This window comes from Pristiophorus japonicus, chromosome 7, assembly GCF_044704955.1.
Source record: "Pristiophorus japonicus isolate sPriJap1 chromosome 7, sPriJap1.hap1, whole genome shotgun sequence".
In the NCBI taxonomy this organism is placed as follows: Eukaryota; Metazoa; Chordata; class Chondrichthyes; family Pristiophoridae; genus Pristiophorus; species Pristiophorus japonicus.
The window spans coordinates 218,584,565-218,601,253 of record NC_091983.1 but is presented as its reverse complement, the minus strand read 5'-3'; the positions used below and the strand labels follow the sequence as shown (position 1 = coordinate 218,601,253).

The 16,689-nt window shown below is 49.5% G+C and overlaps 1 protein-coding gene and 1 pseudogene across 2 annotated transcripts in view; both read right to left on the bottom strand.

Moving 5' to 3' along the window:
- LOC139267456 (probable tubulin polyglutamylase ttll-15) overlaps positions 1–16,689 on the bottom strand; it is a 196,611-nt gene that overhangs the window by 163,792 nt on the left and 16,130 nt on the right. The window contains exons 2-3 of one of the 2 annotated variants that reach the window (XM_070885807.1): positions 4,113–4,361; positions 306–461 (exon numbers count right to left, since the gene is read on the bottom strand). In XM_070885807.1, coding sequence (XP_070741908.1) covers positions 306–461; positions 4,113–4,358 — 402 coding nt within the window. In that variant the 5' untranslated portion in view covers positions 4,359–4,361. The remainder of the gene's footprint in view (positions 1–305; positions 462–4,112; positions 4,362–16,689) is intronic. The other variant, XM_070885808.1, reaches the window with a different exon arrangement.
- LOC139267554 (U2 spliceosomal RNA) lies at positions 12,783–13,021 on the bottom strand (annotated as a pseudogene).

Genomic DNA, 16,689 nt, shown 5'->3' with positions numbered 1-16,689 from the left:
AACATACTTTTCCATCAGTGGATGCATGCCTCGTGACTCTCTGCATGGTTAGTGTTCAAGTTCAGCTATATAGTCAAGGGGAGGCCATGAGCAAAATACGGATACTTCCCCATAGGAAAGGTTGTCCCAGGCCCTTCCTAGGAGCAGACCATTGAGTTGTATTGCTGCAAGCATTGGGACATGTCTCCAGCCCATTATGATGTCCAAATGTACACAGTAGAGGTAGCAAAAGGGAAGAAATCAAGTTTTAAGATACTTAAGTAATTGCAGATGAAGACCACAAGTTGCTGTGCACCCTTCCTTACCTTCTGATGGGATGCAAGGTTCTCCAGGATTGCCTGAAGCTTGACAAACGGATAGTTGTATGACCAAAGCACGTCCCATTCAGAGTCCTTGTCTCCACGCATGTATCCAACCCTTTTAAACACTTTCATCACATGTTCCAAGTAACCGGAGTCTGCCTGTACAAGATACACAATTACCTTTTTATGGCACAGCAGCAAAGCAGACTGACAACAATTTGTTTTATACCACCTGGTTACATCAGAGTGCAGGGGAATGCACCACAAGCTACAGTGATCTATTGCTCTTCTGAACTTTCCTCTCTTGTTCCATCTAAGCTCCTAATACACCAGTGGTTTCCAAACTTTTTTCTAAGTTTCCCTTCATACTCGGAGATTCATGCCACATGCGTGCTGACCTCTTTCTAAGAAACAGTAGTTTTGTATATTTAATGCTAGTGTGGATACAACATTGTGGGCCACCCTGACCTGTGTGAGAACACCACTGCAGGTCAGGGCTATAAATAGAGCTGGAGCATCGGGCCCTGGAACATTGTGGGCCACCTCGACCTGTGTGAGAACACCGCAGGTCAGGGCTATAAATAGAGCTGGAGCATCGGGCCCTGGAACATTGTGGGCCACCTCGACCTGTGTGAGAACACCGCAGGTCAGGGCTATAAATAGAGCTGGAGCATCGGGCCCTGGAACATTGTGGGCCACCTCGACCTGTGTGAGACCACCGCAGGTCAGGGCTATAAATAGAGCTGGAGCATCGGGCCCTGGAACATTGTGGGCCACCTCGACCTGTGTGAGACCACTGCAGGTCAGGGCTATAAATAGAGCTGGAGCACCAGGCCCTGGAACATTGTGGGCCACCTCGACCTGTGTGAGACCACTGCAGGTCAGGGCTATAAATAGAGCTGGAGCATCGGGCCCTGGAACATTGTGAGCCACCTCGACCTGTGTGAGACCACTGCAGGTCAGGGCTATAAATAGAGCTGGAGCATCGGGCCCTGGAACATTGTGGGCCACCTCGACCTGTGTGAGACCACTGCAGGTCAGGGCTATAAATAGAGCTGGAGCGCCGGGCCCTGGAACATTGTGGGCCACCTCGACCTGTGTGAGACCACTGCAGGTCAGGGCTATAAATAGAGCTGGAGCATCGGGCCCTGGAACATTGTGAGCCACCTCGACCTGTGTGAGACCACTGCAGGTCAGGGCTATAAATAGAGCTGGAGCATCGGGCCCTGGAACATTGTGGGCCACCTCGACCTGTGTGAGACCACCGCAGGTCAGGGCTATAAATAGAGCTGGAGCGCCGGGCCCTGGAACATTATGACGGAGGTGCGGCAAATGAGAGCTCAGGGACAGCACGGGCCAGCCCACACTGCGATATGTGAGCACACTAGGTCCGTGCAGCAGAGCTGGTCTCCAGTCGTCCTGTGTAATCCTTGCCACTGGACCAAGATCTAGCTCTGTCAAGCCCGTGTGGTGGCTGATGTGCAACGGTCACCACACGTTAAAATAAAAATCCATGCACAGGCATCTTCCACCCCCTCAACTGGAGTTCAGGACTGGAACATCGGGTCCTTCAATGAAACATCTGTGAACTCTCGTGGAAGCAAGTCATCCTCGTTCGAGGGACCGTCTATGGTGATGAGATACAAGCTGTAGATAGTGTGAGCTACAACTGTTCGGAGGGAAGCCTGAGTTTTGGAGAGAGCAGAGTCAGAAATCAACCTGAGAGTTGAGGAAAGTGCTGCAGCACCAGCAAAAGAGAGAATATCGATCTCAGGCATTATCTGTTAGTAAGTTACAGCTAGTGTTCCCCCAACACCCCATGAAGAGCTCAGCATGCTGGAGGTGGCGGAAATGGCGGAGGATGATTATGGAGACTGATGGGGTGAAAGGTGAGGACAAGGGGAAGGGGTAAGAGTAGAGGTGTGGGAAATAGAACGGACACAGTCGAGGGCCATGTTCACCATGGCAGAGGGGAATCCTCGGTTGAGGAAAAAGGGAGACATGTCAGAGGCACTAGTGTGAAAAGTTGCATCGTCAGAGCAGATGCGACGGAGACGGAGAAACTGGGAGAATGGAATGGTAGATAAGGTGGTTAACAAGACATACAGGATACTTGCCTTTATTAGTCGAGGCATAGAATACAAGAGCAGGGCGGTTACGCTTGAACTGTATAAAACACAAGTTAGGCCACAGCTCGAGTACTACGTGCAGTTCTGGTCACCACATTACAGAAGAGATGTGATTGCACTAGAGAGAGTTCAGAGGAGGTTTACGAGGATGTTGCCTGGACTGGAGAATTTTAGCTATGAGGCAAGATTGGATAGGCTGGGATTGTTTTCTTTGGAACAGAGGAGGCTGAGGGGAGACCTTATTGAGATGTATAAAATTATGAGGGGCCTAGATAGAGTGGACAGAATGTACCTATTTCCTTTAGCAGTGAGGTCAACAACTAGGAGGCATAGATTTAAAGTAATTGGTAAGAGGTGTAAAGGGGATTTAAGGGAATTTTTTTTCACCCAGAGGATGGTGGGGGTCTGGAACTCACTGCCTGAAAGGGTGGTGGAGGAAGAAAGCCTCACACATTTAAAAAGTACTTGGATATGCACTTGAAATGCCGTAACCTACAAAGCTGTGGACCAAGAGCTGGAAAGTGGGATTAGGCTGGATAGCTCTTTGTTGGTCGGCACAGACACAATGGATCGAAATGGCCTCCTTCTGTGCTGTAAATTTCTATGATTCTAATTGAACTGGATAAGCCTGACATTCGCATCTTAGACGACATTGGCATGGTGAGAATGTGAAATAATCAAGTGGTTTTCAAATGATTCTGTCTGCGGATCCCCTGAAAATACTGACACACACCTTGGCATCCCCAACTTAACTTGTGAAAGAAAGTGTCGGCTACAGTACTGGAATTGCAGGAAACATGGTTAGTAGGAAATGACAGCAGAAATAACCTGCTCATAAATAGACAAATACAGGTTGAACCTCCCTTATCCGGCACCCTCGGGACCTGGCCTGTGCCGGATAAGGGATTTTGCCAGACGAGGGGAGGTCACGTGTTCGACTGTCTTTTACAACTGCCAGCCCCCAGCCCCAGCCCCGATACAGATATCCCCAACCCCGCGATCCACCGCCCCCCCACCACGAGCTCCAAGACTCATTGAAAGTAATGAAGAGGTATTTTCTTTTTGTTTGGCAGAGTGCCGAGGGCAGCGGGGAATAAAATAACTTATCAAGCTTTCATTTATAATTTAATTCAAAATATAATTAGTAGTAGTACAGGTTGAACTGCTCTTCTCCCCCCCCCCCCCCCCCCCGCCACCGACTTGAATACCCACCCTCACGGCCACTTAGGCAATCAGTGTTTTCAGAATCGGACCGAGGAAGGAGTCTCCGTCTTCAGGAGAGCAGAGAATATTGGTGTGTACGAAAAAATTTTATCTGCGCATGCGCCACCCGGCGGCTAGGAATGGTGCCGGACGAGGGGTGGTGCTGGATAAGAGTCCCGGATAAGAGATGTTCAACCTGTACATTAAAAAAAATCTAGGTGCAGAATTCTCGATTCAATACTGGTGGTGAGTGATGTGTGAGCTCCAAATGGAAAGAAATCTGATGATCTGGCCGATCCCCTTTGTGCATCCATTCTGGAAATGTATGCTATCATTGCAATCTGCTGTGCGTGCAGGTTGAGTGGGCATTCACAATGAGAAACTTTCAACCCCGCAGAATAATTAGCTGCTACAATTTTGAACTACAATCTACTACATATTGTAAAACATGTTGGAGTCTATCACCATATTAACCTACGTGAGGTGCATAGAGCCAGTAGTTGGGACATGGAGGACAAGCTGCTCTATTCGGCTCCTGAATCCTCTCCAGATCCTTCAGATTAACGTGGTGGTAGATTCGGAGGTGCTTCTCGTTCACTTGGCGAAGCTGTCCAATGTTCAAATAGTTCAACCCCATCAGCGCGAGGATTGCGAGGACAAACACAGCGAATATCTTGGGACTGGCGTGTCCAAACAACTGTTTGAAAGGACATAATCTTACCATGACCTAAAATATAAAGAAAAGCAATGATGGCTGGGAAATTCTTCAGAGCTGGTCCCGCTGTAACTCCGCTGGAGCACAGCGGGACCGCAGTTACGGTGAAGTTACAGCGGAACAGTGGAGCCAGCTGTGAGGAATTTCCCGGCCTATGATTTCATGTGAGACATGATTGATTAATCAATAACTCTTCACCCATAATCATTCTTTTTCTCCCTGTTAGGATCCAATATGACTTTTTAGAAACAAGAACAGCCCATTGGGCCCAACAAGCCCATGCCCATTTCAAAGATCAACTCCCCCTTCTCACTATATCCCTCAATCCCTTCTCACTTCAGAAATGCATCCAATTATTTTGAGACCATTTACACTGCCCACCTCTGGTAATTTATTTTGTTCGCGAGATGAAAAGATTACATCTGACTTCCCTTCTTATTCTAACTTCCTAAGTCCCCTGGTACTTGAACCCTCCACCACTGTCAACAATTTGCCTGGATCAATTCTGTCAACTAACTTTATAATCTTCAAAACTTCTATTAGATCACCTTGAGGTATCTTTTTCAAAGGCTGTAAATCAAAGAACTACAACAAATTGAATTTATATAATGTCTTATATGTAGTAAAATGTCTAAGGCACTTCACAGGAGCATTACCAAACAAAATTTGACACTGAGCCACATACCTTAACTGGACCAGCCACGTAAATACTGTGGCAACAAGAGCAGGTCAGAGGCTGGGTATTCTGCGGCGAGTGTCTCACTTCCTGACTCCTCAAAGCCTTTCCACCATTGACAAGACACAAGTCAGGAGTGTGATAAAAAAAGAAAGACTTGCATTTGTATAGCGCCTTTCACGACCACCGGAAGTCCCAAAGTCACTTTACAGCCAATGAAGTACTTTTTGAAGTGTAGTTACTGTTGCAATGTAGGAAACACAGCAGCCAATTTGCACACAACAAGCTCCCACAAACAGCAATGTGATAATGACCAGATGATCTGTTTTCAATATGTTGATTGAGAAATAAATATTAGCCAGGACACCGGGGATAACTCCCCTGCTCTTCTTCGAAATAGTGCCATAGGATCTTTTATGTCCACCTGAGAGGACAGACAGGATCTTGGTTTAACATCTCATCCAATAGACGGCACCTTTGACAGTGCAGCAGTCCCTCAGTACTGTACTGGGAGTGTCAGCCTAGATTTTAGTGCTCAAGTCTCTGGAGTGGGACTTGAACCCACAACCTTCTGACCCAGAGGCAGAGAGTGCTACCAACTGAGCACTGGCTGACACATGGAATACTCTCCATTTGCCTGGATGAGAAAAAGAAAAAGGAAGACTTGCATTTATATAGCGCCTTTCACCACCACCGGACATCTTAAAGCGCTTTACAACCAATTAAGTACTTTTGAAGAAAACATGTCAGCCAATTTGCACACAGCAAAGTCCCACAAACAGCAATGTGATAATGACCAGATAATCCTTTATTTTATGTTATGTTGGTTGAGGGATAAATATTGGCCAGGACAATTGAGTGCAGCTCCAACAACAGTAAAGAAGGTCAACAATATCCAGGACAAAGCAGCCCACTTGATTGGTACCCCATCCACCACCTTAAACATTCACTCCCTCCACCACCTCTGGGGAGGCGTGATTGGCAGAGAGGGGGTAGGGAAAGCCAACTTCAGTGGTACCCTACTCCTGACAAAATGTCTAGAACATGAACTCATCATCACCAACACCTTGTTCCGCCAGAGGGACAAATACAGAGCATCATGGCAACACCCTCGCTCCAAACACTGGCACCTGCTCGACCATGTCATCGTCCGAGCCAGGGATCACAAGGATGTGCGCATCACCCGCGCCATGACAGACCACTGTCTAATCCAATCCATCATTGATTCAACATAGCCCCAAAGTGGAGGGGCGAGCAGAAACAGTTCCGCAAAAAAGTCAATGCTGGAGCACTTAAGGACCCAGCTAAGAGAGCCCTATACAGTCAGCGCCTCACAGCTAACCTGAGGTGCCTTGATGACCCCGAGACGCACAATGCCCACAGTGCTTGGTCTGCCTCCACGCCTCCATGACCAGTGCCTGCAAAGAGGCGCTCGGTCACTCAACCAGGAAACACCAGGACTGGTTTGATGAGAATGATCAGGAGATCCAAGAGCTAATAGATCGCAAGCGCTTTAAACAACAACCCAACTCGGGAGCAGCAAAGCAGCATTGCAGGCGGCTCAAGGCTAAGGTCCAACAAAAAACCCGGGACCTAAAGAACAGATGGTGGATGGAGAAAGCACAGGAGATACAGCAGCTGGCCGACAGCCATGATGTGCGAGGATTCTTCATCGCAGTCAAGTCCACCTACGGTCCAAACACCCAAGGCCCCACCCCACTAATGGCCAAGAACGGGGAAACACTCATCAAGGTCATTGAGGCAGTCAGGGCCCGCTGGAAGGAGCACTTTGAAGATCTCTTCAAACGAGACTCTGCCCTTGACCAAGTGTTTTCGACTCCATCCCGCAGCATGCTACCCGCCACCACCTCAGTGAGACCCCAACACTGCATGACGTAGAAAAAGCCAGAAAACAGCTTAAAAACAAGGCTACGGGTGCAGATGGAATCCCTGCTGTGGGACTGAATTATGGCGGAGGGGCACTGTTGGACTGGAAAAGTCGTCGCTAGAGTCCTCCTCAACCGCCTTTTCCCTGTGGCCGAGGAGCTCCTCCCGTAGTAGCAGTGTGGATTTCATCCCCTACAAGGCACAACGCACATGATTTTTGCAGTGCGACAGCTGAAGAAAAAATGTAGGGAACTACGCCAGCCTTTATACATGTTCTTCTTCGACCTGACAAAGGCCTTTGACACTGTCAATCACGAGGGTCTATGGAGCGTTCTCCTCCGTTTCGGATGTCTCCAAATGTTCATAACCTTCCTCCGTCTGCTCCACAACGACATGCAGGCCGTGATCCTTTCTAACGGATCCATCACTGGCCCAATCCACATCCGGACCGGGGTCAAGCAGGGCTGCGTCATCGCCCCAACCCTCTTCTCAATCTTCCTCGCTGCCATGCTCCACCTCACATTTGACAAGCTCCCCGTTGGAGTGGAGCTAAACTACAGAACCAGTGGGACACTGTTCAACCTTCGCCATCTCCGGGCCACGTCCAAGACCACCCCAACCTCTGTCGTCGAGCTACAGTACGCAGACGATGCCTGCGTCTGCGCACATACTGAGGCTGAACTCTAGAACATAGTCGACGTATTTACTGAGGCGAACGATAGTATGGGCCTGATGCTAAACATCAGTCAGACAAAGGTCCTCCACCAGCCTGTCCTCGCCGCATAGCACTGCCCCCCAGTCATCAAGATCCACGGCACTGCCCTGGACAAAGTGGACCACTTCTGTTATCTCGGGAGCCTCCTATCAGCAAGAACAGGCATTGACGCCGAGATCCAACACCGCCTCCAGTGCGCCAGCGCAGCCTTCGGCCGCCTGAGGAAAAAAGTGTTTGAAGACCAGACCCTCAAAACTGCCACCAAGCTCATGGTTTACAGGGCTGTAGTAATACCTGCCCTTCTGTATGGACCATGCACAGTAGACACCTCAAGTCGCTGGAGAAATGTTTCACCTATCCAGCTTCCAAACAGCCACTTATCGAGTGGTAAGCTATACAACATATGGTGGCATATTGTTATGGAATCCAAATATAAAAAGCCAGATAGGACAGTTTAAGCTGACCAAATGGTACATTGAATCATTTATAGGGATAGAACATTCATAAAATACGAGGGTAAATTTCAGCAGGGCTTCTCCCACTCATTTGGCTGAAAAACCACTGAAACTGCATACAGCACACATGCCATATTTGGGTTTTCTGAGGCTTTTGCACTGAAGTTGTGACAGCTGATAGGGAGAGCCCCCACATAAATCCCACCCTCCTTCCCACGAAAAACCCCACCTTGACCCATCCGTCCTCCCCAACTACTATCCCAGCTCTTTCTCTCTCATCTCTTTAAGAACCTCGAAAGTGTCATTGCCTCCTAGATCCATACCCACCTCTCCCTGTCTGAATCTCTTGGTTCTGACCCTCCAAATTAAAAAAAAAATTGGTGGACGGATGTGGGCATTGCTGGCAAGGCCGGTATATACTGCCAATCCCTAGCTGACCTTGCGACGGTGGGCTATCTTTATTAACCGCTGCAGTCTGTGTGGTGAAGTTGCACCTAGAGAGCTATTAGATAAGGAGTTCCAGGATTTCAACCAAACGACGATGAAGGAACTGCGATCTATGTCCAAGTCAGGATGGTGCGTGATGTAAATGGGAACTTGGAGGTGTTGATGTAGCCCTGCACCGGCTGCTCGTCCTTCTAGGTAGTGGATGTTGTTTCCTAGATCCTTGTCCACCACTCCCTGTTTGGGAGGTGCTGCCGAAGAAGCCTTGGAGAGTTGCTGTAGTGCATCATGCATATAGTACACTGCAGCCATGGTACGCCGGTGACGAATACCATCCTTTGTGATTATGAATATACTGCAATACCTCTCCTCGGGGTCTATCATTGGTCCCCTCCTCTTCCTCATCTGCATGTTGCCCCTTGCAATATCATTCAGGTACATGGTCAGCTTCTAATATATGCTGATGATACCAAGCTGTAGCTCTCCAACTCTCTTGACCCCTTCCAGTGCCTCCGTGCTGTCAGACAGCTTGTCCATCATTCCGTCTTCGATGAGCTGTAACTTTCTCCAGCTAAACATAGGGAGGATCCAGATCATCATCTATGGTCCCCACAAGCCCAGACGTTCACCACCTAATTCCATCCCCTAGCTGGTCAATGTCTCAGGATGAACCAGACTGTTCGCAGCATCCTGTTGGGCCGAAAACTAAGGCTCAGATCGCATATCCCCTGCATCACAAAGATCAGCTCGCCTCCACCTCAGCCGCTGAAATCCTCATTCGTGCTGTTGTCACCTCAAAACTCCATTACTCCAACACACCTGGCCGGCCCTAACCATCAGCCCCCACTCCCAATCTTCTCCCCTTTAATCTTCAATTTATCCAAAAGTCATCTACCTGCATCCTATCCCACACCAAGTCCCACTCATCCATCACAAGTCGTACACGTTGATCTACATTGGTTCCTGGTCCTCTAACACCTCTCATTTAAATTTCTCATACTCATTTGCAAATTCCTCCATGGCTCTGCCACTACCTCCTCACTCTTTCTCCCCCACCCCACACACCACAAAAAAACTCTGCAACCTGTTCAAGCCCTACAACTATTTTAATTGTATCAGTAATCAAGTGCCCCCCTGATTAAAGAGGGGGGCACACTCCAAAAACTTTTCAAGTGCCCCCTTGTTTTTTTTTACACTGAAACACAAATTATACAAGTGCCCCTGGCTAAAGAGGGGGAGGGCACTAAAACCGACAACTTAAAACAAATTAAACTTTAGACATTAAGATCAAATTAAAATTTGGTTGCCTGGGGTGATAATGCACTCCAGTCCCTCTGGCGCCCACCTCTCGCGGAAGGCAGCGAGCGTATCCAGGGACACCCTGGCTCGGATGTAACCGCGGAAGAGAGACAGGCAGTCGGGGTGAACAGCTCCCTCGACCGCCCACTGCCTGGACCGGCTGATGGCCCCTTGGCGCTCAAGCCCTACAACCTCCCTGCTCCAGTACTCTCCATTCTTGGCTCTGGACTCTTGTTTATCCCCCACAATTAGCAGCCATCCCTTGATCTGGAATCCCCCTCCCCCAAACTGTTTGCGTCTCCACCTACTCTTCTCTTTTAAGATTATTTTTCAAATCCACCTCTTGGACACCCCTTGTGCTTATCTAGCATCCCCTTAAATGCAACTATGGTAGCCACCTCAACGCCTCCTTCATTAGCATCCTTGCCCAAGCTAACATCCCCAGCATTGAAACACTGACCACACTTGATTAGCTCCACTGGCAGGCCACCTAGTTTGCATGCCAGACACAAGAGTCCCAAAGCAAGCGCTCTACTCGGAACTCCTTCACAGCAAACGAGCCAAAGGAGGGCAGAGGAAACGTTTCAAGGACAGCCTCAAAGCCTCCCTGATAAAGTGCAACATCCCCACTGACACCTGGGAGTCCCTGGCCAAAGACTGCCCTAAATGGAGAAAGTGCATCCGGGGTGCGCTGAGCACCTCAAATCTCGTCGTCAAGAGCATGCAGAAAGCAAGCGCAGGCAGCGGAAAGAGCGTGCGGCAAACAAGTCCCACCCACCCTTTCCCGCACACTGTTTGTCCCTCCTGTGACAGAGACTGTGGTTCTCGTATTGGACTGTACAGCTAAGAGTGGAAGAAAGTCTTCCTCGATTCCGAGGGACTGCCTATGATGATGACAGCAGTTGCAGTATGAACCCTCTACTAGATGCTCTGCAGCATCTCGCCAGGGCTTCTTCGGCAGCACCTCCCAAACTCACGACCTCTGCCACCTAGAAGGACAAGGGCCGCCGGTGGGTGTAGAACCGTTGTCTGGCTGTGAGGATGCTCTCTTTAGGTTTGAACTGTTCCTGTATCATTGTTACAAGCTCCGCGTACATTTTGGTTGTTGTTGTCTTCGCTGGGGCTAGCAAGTCCCTGACGAGGCCATAGACGGTGGGCTCACAACTGCTGCGCAGGATAGCTCTGCGCTTAACAGCCAGCGAGGTCAGGTCGTCTTCTGCCAGGTCATTTGCAATGAAAAAGTCTTCGAGCCTTTCCATAAAGGCATCCCAATCTTCCCCATCAGCGAATTGTTGAAAGTTGCTAAAGTTAGCCATTTTGCGCGTGGAAATTCGTAATCTCGTCGCCAGTTGTTGTATGTGTAAGCACTCTAGTAATGACGCCATGAGGTCAGGTATTGTACTTGAACTGTTGTGACCTTCATCCATTTATTGCAGCTCCTGAGTGAGGATACAGAGAGGTGAGCTCCCTTTTATACTTGGTTACCTGCAGTGTGCAGGTGACCCTTAGGTCTCCACCAGTAGCACCTTCTGGTGGTACAGGTATAGTGCATACAGTATGAAGATACATTCAGTGGTCTAATGTTACTGTACATACATTATACATAGACAACAGCCTCCGTTCTCATCCAAGCCACACACTATCCTGACTTGGAAATATATTGTCGTTCCTTTCTTTTTGCTGATTCACAATCCTGGAATTCCCTCCCAACCAGCATTGTGGGAGTACCTTCACCACATGGGCTGCAGCAGTTCAAGAAGGCAGTTCACCACCACCTTTCAAGGGCAATTATGGACGTGCAATAAATGCTGGCCTTGCAAGCGACGTCCACATCCCATTATATTAGGGCAGTTGACCAAAAAAGAGGTAGGTTTTAAGGAGCATTTTAAACAAGCAGAGAGTGATGGACAGGTTTAGGGAGGAAATTCCAGAGTTTAAGGCCTTGGCAGTTGAAGGCACGGCCGCCAATGGTGTAGCGATGAAAATTGGGGATGTACAAGAGGCCAGAATTGGAGGGGCACAGAGATCCCAGAGTGTTGTAGGACTAGAGGAGGTTACAGAGATAGAGAGGGGCAAGGCCATGAAGGGATTTGAAAACAAGGATGAGAATTCCAGATCCCGAACTACATCTTGAAAGGTGGAAGATGCCTGTGCGTGGATTTTTTTAACATGTGGTGGCCGTTGCACACCAGCCACCACACGGGCTTGAGCTGCGAGCAGGTGTACAACACCATAATGGTTGACCTCCTCTCTCATTTTCCTTCGCTCTGGACCTATCCCTCAAAGCTTGGTTGAGATCACAAATTGAGCATTTTAAAGAAAAGTAAGTCGAGGAAAGCTGTATTTTCATTTTATATTAAGTCCTATCTCCTTGATGAGAGCTGTTTTCCAAGAACAGATAAGATACAGTGGTTGTGTTTAGCTCTTAGTGGGACTGGGATGTATGTCTTGTTGGACAGTGTTATAATGAGCTGCTTTTGAAAGGTGGGAAAAATAAATATACGATATGAGTTAACAACATTGTTTAATTACTTACCCCTCCTGCGTCTAATCCCTCCCCTAAATATGCTGCATATAATCTCACTCTACCAATAAACCTCTCTCCTATTGCCCATTCCCACATAGTGCTGTTATGTCTTTAATACCCTTATGAATGACTCCACAAGGTCTAGTATTGTACTTGAGCTGTTGTGACCTTAGTCCCATTTATTGTAACTCCAGAGTGAGGCACAAGCATGTTGGGCAGCCTATTATACTGGGCCCTGCACACCTATGCAGGTGACCTTCAGGTCTCCCATTGCAGTGCCCTCTGGTGGCACACCTTATGTGACTATACAGTTTTTTTTTGAAATTCGTTGCCAATCGTTCCAATTCTTTGTCAAGTCACAAACGCCAGAGGTCACCTTGGGCCCATTCAAGGATCACTCTGCGCCAATGCTCTTAGCCAAAAGGCCTAGAGCCACTGCACCGTTCCTGGAAGTACTGCAATACCAGGTTCGTGCCATGGAGGTGGATGGGTCAGGTCCCCCACACACCTCCGTGGAGGTGGATGGGTCAAGCCACCCCATCCACCTCCTATTTCCAAAAAAGCAAGCATATACCTTCCTGATCCAGGGAGAACCACCTTGGGGTTATGGTGGTTACTCCCCTGTCAGGTCAGTTACGCATGATCTTAGCCAAAAGGCCGAGAAGCGATTATACAGTTAGTACACATGGTCTACATACATGACATCACTTCCCCCCAAGTCTTTAATGCAAATTGACTCGTATATTGAAGGTGACCTGGGCTTTGGTCTCCCTGGTTGACCATTGGAGGGTCGCTTCGAGCTTGGGTGGGTTGGTAGTGAGATTTGTTGCCAGTGGAGGTCCCAGTGGTTTCTGGTTGTGAGTCCATGACTACTCCATTCTCTCCCCCCACACAGAGATCATGCTAATGGCCCGTTACATGCAAATTACATTCAAGTTCATCACATGGGTTTTACATTTACATCTTGGTATATTTGTTGGGTGGATTACAGTTGCGTTTCTTTTTGTGTGGTACATTTACATGATCAGTACAGGTATATTAGTACAGTTACACAAGGACAGTCTAGTTCCAGCACGGCCGGATGAGATCCGGGTCATCTGGTGGCGGTGCAGCATCCCATGCTAGTGGGTCTGTGGACGAGGTGAGCTCATTTTGCTCGAGTTGCTGGAGCTCAAGGCTCTTGCCGTTAATCCTAGTGTTGGGCAGGCCCAAAGACAGCTGATGTGTTTGTGATCTCCCTGTCCTTTTCATTTGCACAGTGTCGCTGCTGCTCCCTGGGAAACGGTCTGAGCAAGTGAGTGTTTCGTCTAAGTGACGGTGGGGCTGCCTCGTCTTGTCTAGCAGTTCGCAGGGGACTGCTGACTCACTTTCCTTGAGGGCACCGTTGTGAGCACACTCTAGTTTGGGATACTGGCTGGTCCAGGTCCCGTTCGGAGGAGCCGTTGCGGGTGACCCTTCACTCTTGGGCATTGCCGTGGTGGTGAGTGGGTTTGTGGGCTGCACCTTTTCCACCCGGGTGGTGGGCGATGGTAGCCAACTGCGAGCATAGGCGCAGTTTACTGTTTCTGGCCCGTGGTGGTTCATGCCATCGGGTGCCTGCAATGTTAAACCGATCTGAGGCAGGGTATCGCTACCGGTGTCTCTGCTCTCCGGGGATCGTTTACTCTGCGGCTTGTCTACTTCTGTCAGCTGTGGGGACACTTTATGGTACATCGGTCTGGTCCCGGGGACGCAGGTTACAGCATTGGGTAGCCCGCTGGACCTGCATACGACCGTTAGGTGTTCCGCCTGTTACATTGGCTAATTGCAATTTGCACCCGACATCGCTCAACATTTTGCTCGTTACAGATGGATTTTTACATTGGTTACCAATTTCAAGCAGTTCATTCAAAAATGGCGGGTTGCTGGCCTCCTTTAAAATGGCCTTACTACTTTTACCCCAATCGTCTTCCTTGCGTGGAATCACGTGTCGTTGCTCCATTAGCGCTGCACTTCATGGTTTGGACGCCATCTTTTCCCTGTCCATGATGTTAACTGCCGTGATCTTCTTTCCCAGGGATTCTGCCACTGAAGCTGGGAAGGTGCCCTCGGATCCAATCTTCCTCCCCAGGAATCCTGCCACTGAAACCGGGAAGGTGCGTTCGGGTCGTCTCGGCCGGATCATCGCCACGCAGTCGTGATGAGCGGTCTGTGACTCGGGGGCTGTGCGGATCTGCTCTCCGGTGCCTGGTCTAACCGAAGGTGGGGGCTTGCTCTGTCTCTGAGCACGGGGGACGTCGATCGCTGGAGGGATGAAGTCTTCCCAGTTCCAATGAATCTTCCCTATCCAAGTAGCATTGGTCCATCACCTGAAACAATCCACAATGGTAAATTGTGCATCACGCCATCATGGGATACACTTACAGCCACACTACCAACAACTGATATCAGTTCCTTGGTATAGGTGCGCAGCTTTGCCTGAACCGGGACCAGCTTGGGTTGTTCAGCTTGATCGTTCCATAGCCTCTCAAAGGCTTCCTGGCTCATTACTAACTGACTCGTCCCCGTGTCCACTTCCATAAAGACTAGAACGCCATTTATCTCGACTTCCATTATCACTGGAGGACAATCTGTGGTGCAGGTATGTACTCCATACACTTCATCCTGGGACTGAGCTGCCTCTCTAGCCATCTCCTCGTAATCTGCGCTGGATTCACAGCCATCTGCTGACTCCTCTTCCACGTGGTGAGTCACAGTTCTTTTGCACATTCGCTGGAGGTGGCCCTTTGTGCTGCAGCCTTTGCACACATAGGGCCCAACATTGCCCAAGCCGTTTTTTCGGCATGCTGACCTTGAAAGGGCGCCAGAAAAAAAGGGGCCCCATCCTGGCCGCTCTTCGGAGTCCCCGAAGTCGTGGCGTGGCGTGCCAACTAAAGGGGGGGGGGGGGCGGAGCAACAGGCCAGCGCAGAAAGCACTGCCGGCACCTGCACGCATGCTCAGTGAGGACTGCACACATGCTCCTGCCCTCCCAACGCGTCCTGTGGGCTGTGAGCAGGACTCGATGCTCGCAGCCCCTATCCCCGGCCGAAGGAACGCCCCAATCTCGCCGCACCCTATCCCCGGCCGAGTGGCCTCCCGCACCGACCGGCCGGCCCGCTGAGTTACCGGGTGAGGTAGGACTTCGGTTCTATTTTTTATTTAGTGGCTGTGCTTGAGACTTTTGATTGAGGGAGGGTGGGGGACAGTGGGGAGAGGGAGGAGGAGAGTTTTTTGGGGGGGAGGGGACGAGAGTTTTGGGGGGGAGGGGGAGGAGGAGAGTTTTGGGGGGGGGGGGGAGAAAGAGTGTTTTGTATACCAGCATCTCTCTCTCTGGCTACCCCCAACCCACACCCCCCACCCCCCACCCCCCCCGGCTTGTGACATCGCAGCCAGCAACTCGCAATTCTCCAGTAGGATTTACTTCATTTTTATTAGTATTTTAATTGTTTGAGCTTTTCCTTGCAATGTTTGGTGCTTGGTTCTCTCCAGTTCTCTTCCCTCCCTTCCCTTCCCTGCCCTAATGTCTGCCGAATGTGCGCTGCTTTTTCTTCACTGCCTGCAAGGTTTTTCAGAGCTGGCCACATACGCTGACCTAAGTCGATTTGAGTACGTTTTTGCTGGTCAAAGTGGCATAATTGGCCAAAACTGGCGTAAGTGTCTGGGAACTTTCCCTTCTGAAAAAAAAACTGATCTTAAAAAAAATCGTACCCAACTGACTTACTCTGGAGCAACTTTTGGGGGGAAAATGGCATTTTTTTAAACTTATGCCAGAAAAAACAACTTACTCAAAAAAAATTGATGCAAGTCATGGCCAAAATTGGGCCCAATGTCTCTGAACCGACACTGATGAGCCCTGTGATTACCTCCGCAACGCCAGCATGGTGCTACTTGACTTAGGTTTGCACCCCTTGGCGGACTCTGAGTTAAAGGACTTGGGGGCCTGTACGCTCTGCCCTGGGCAGATTCACATTAAACAGTTCTACCTGTGAAAGACGCCATTCTATTTACAGTACTTGCCGGATTTGAGTCCTGAGAGTGAGTCATCATCTGCTTGGAGCTGCAGCTTGAGGTCATGAACGCCTGGCTGATGCTGATGGTCTTCTGCAGAGTGATGGTGGTTTCGGCAGACAGTAATCTGTGAAGAAGGGCCTCATGACCGATGCCAATTACGAAGACGTCCTGCAACGTATCGGCAAGGGATGAGCCGAATTCACACGGTCCTGCCAGCCTCCTGAGGTCGACAGCGTACTTCACAATTTCCTGGACCTTGAGGCAGTGGTGTGTATAAAATCAATGCCTGGCCATGAGAATGCTCTCC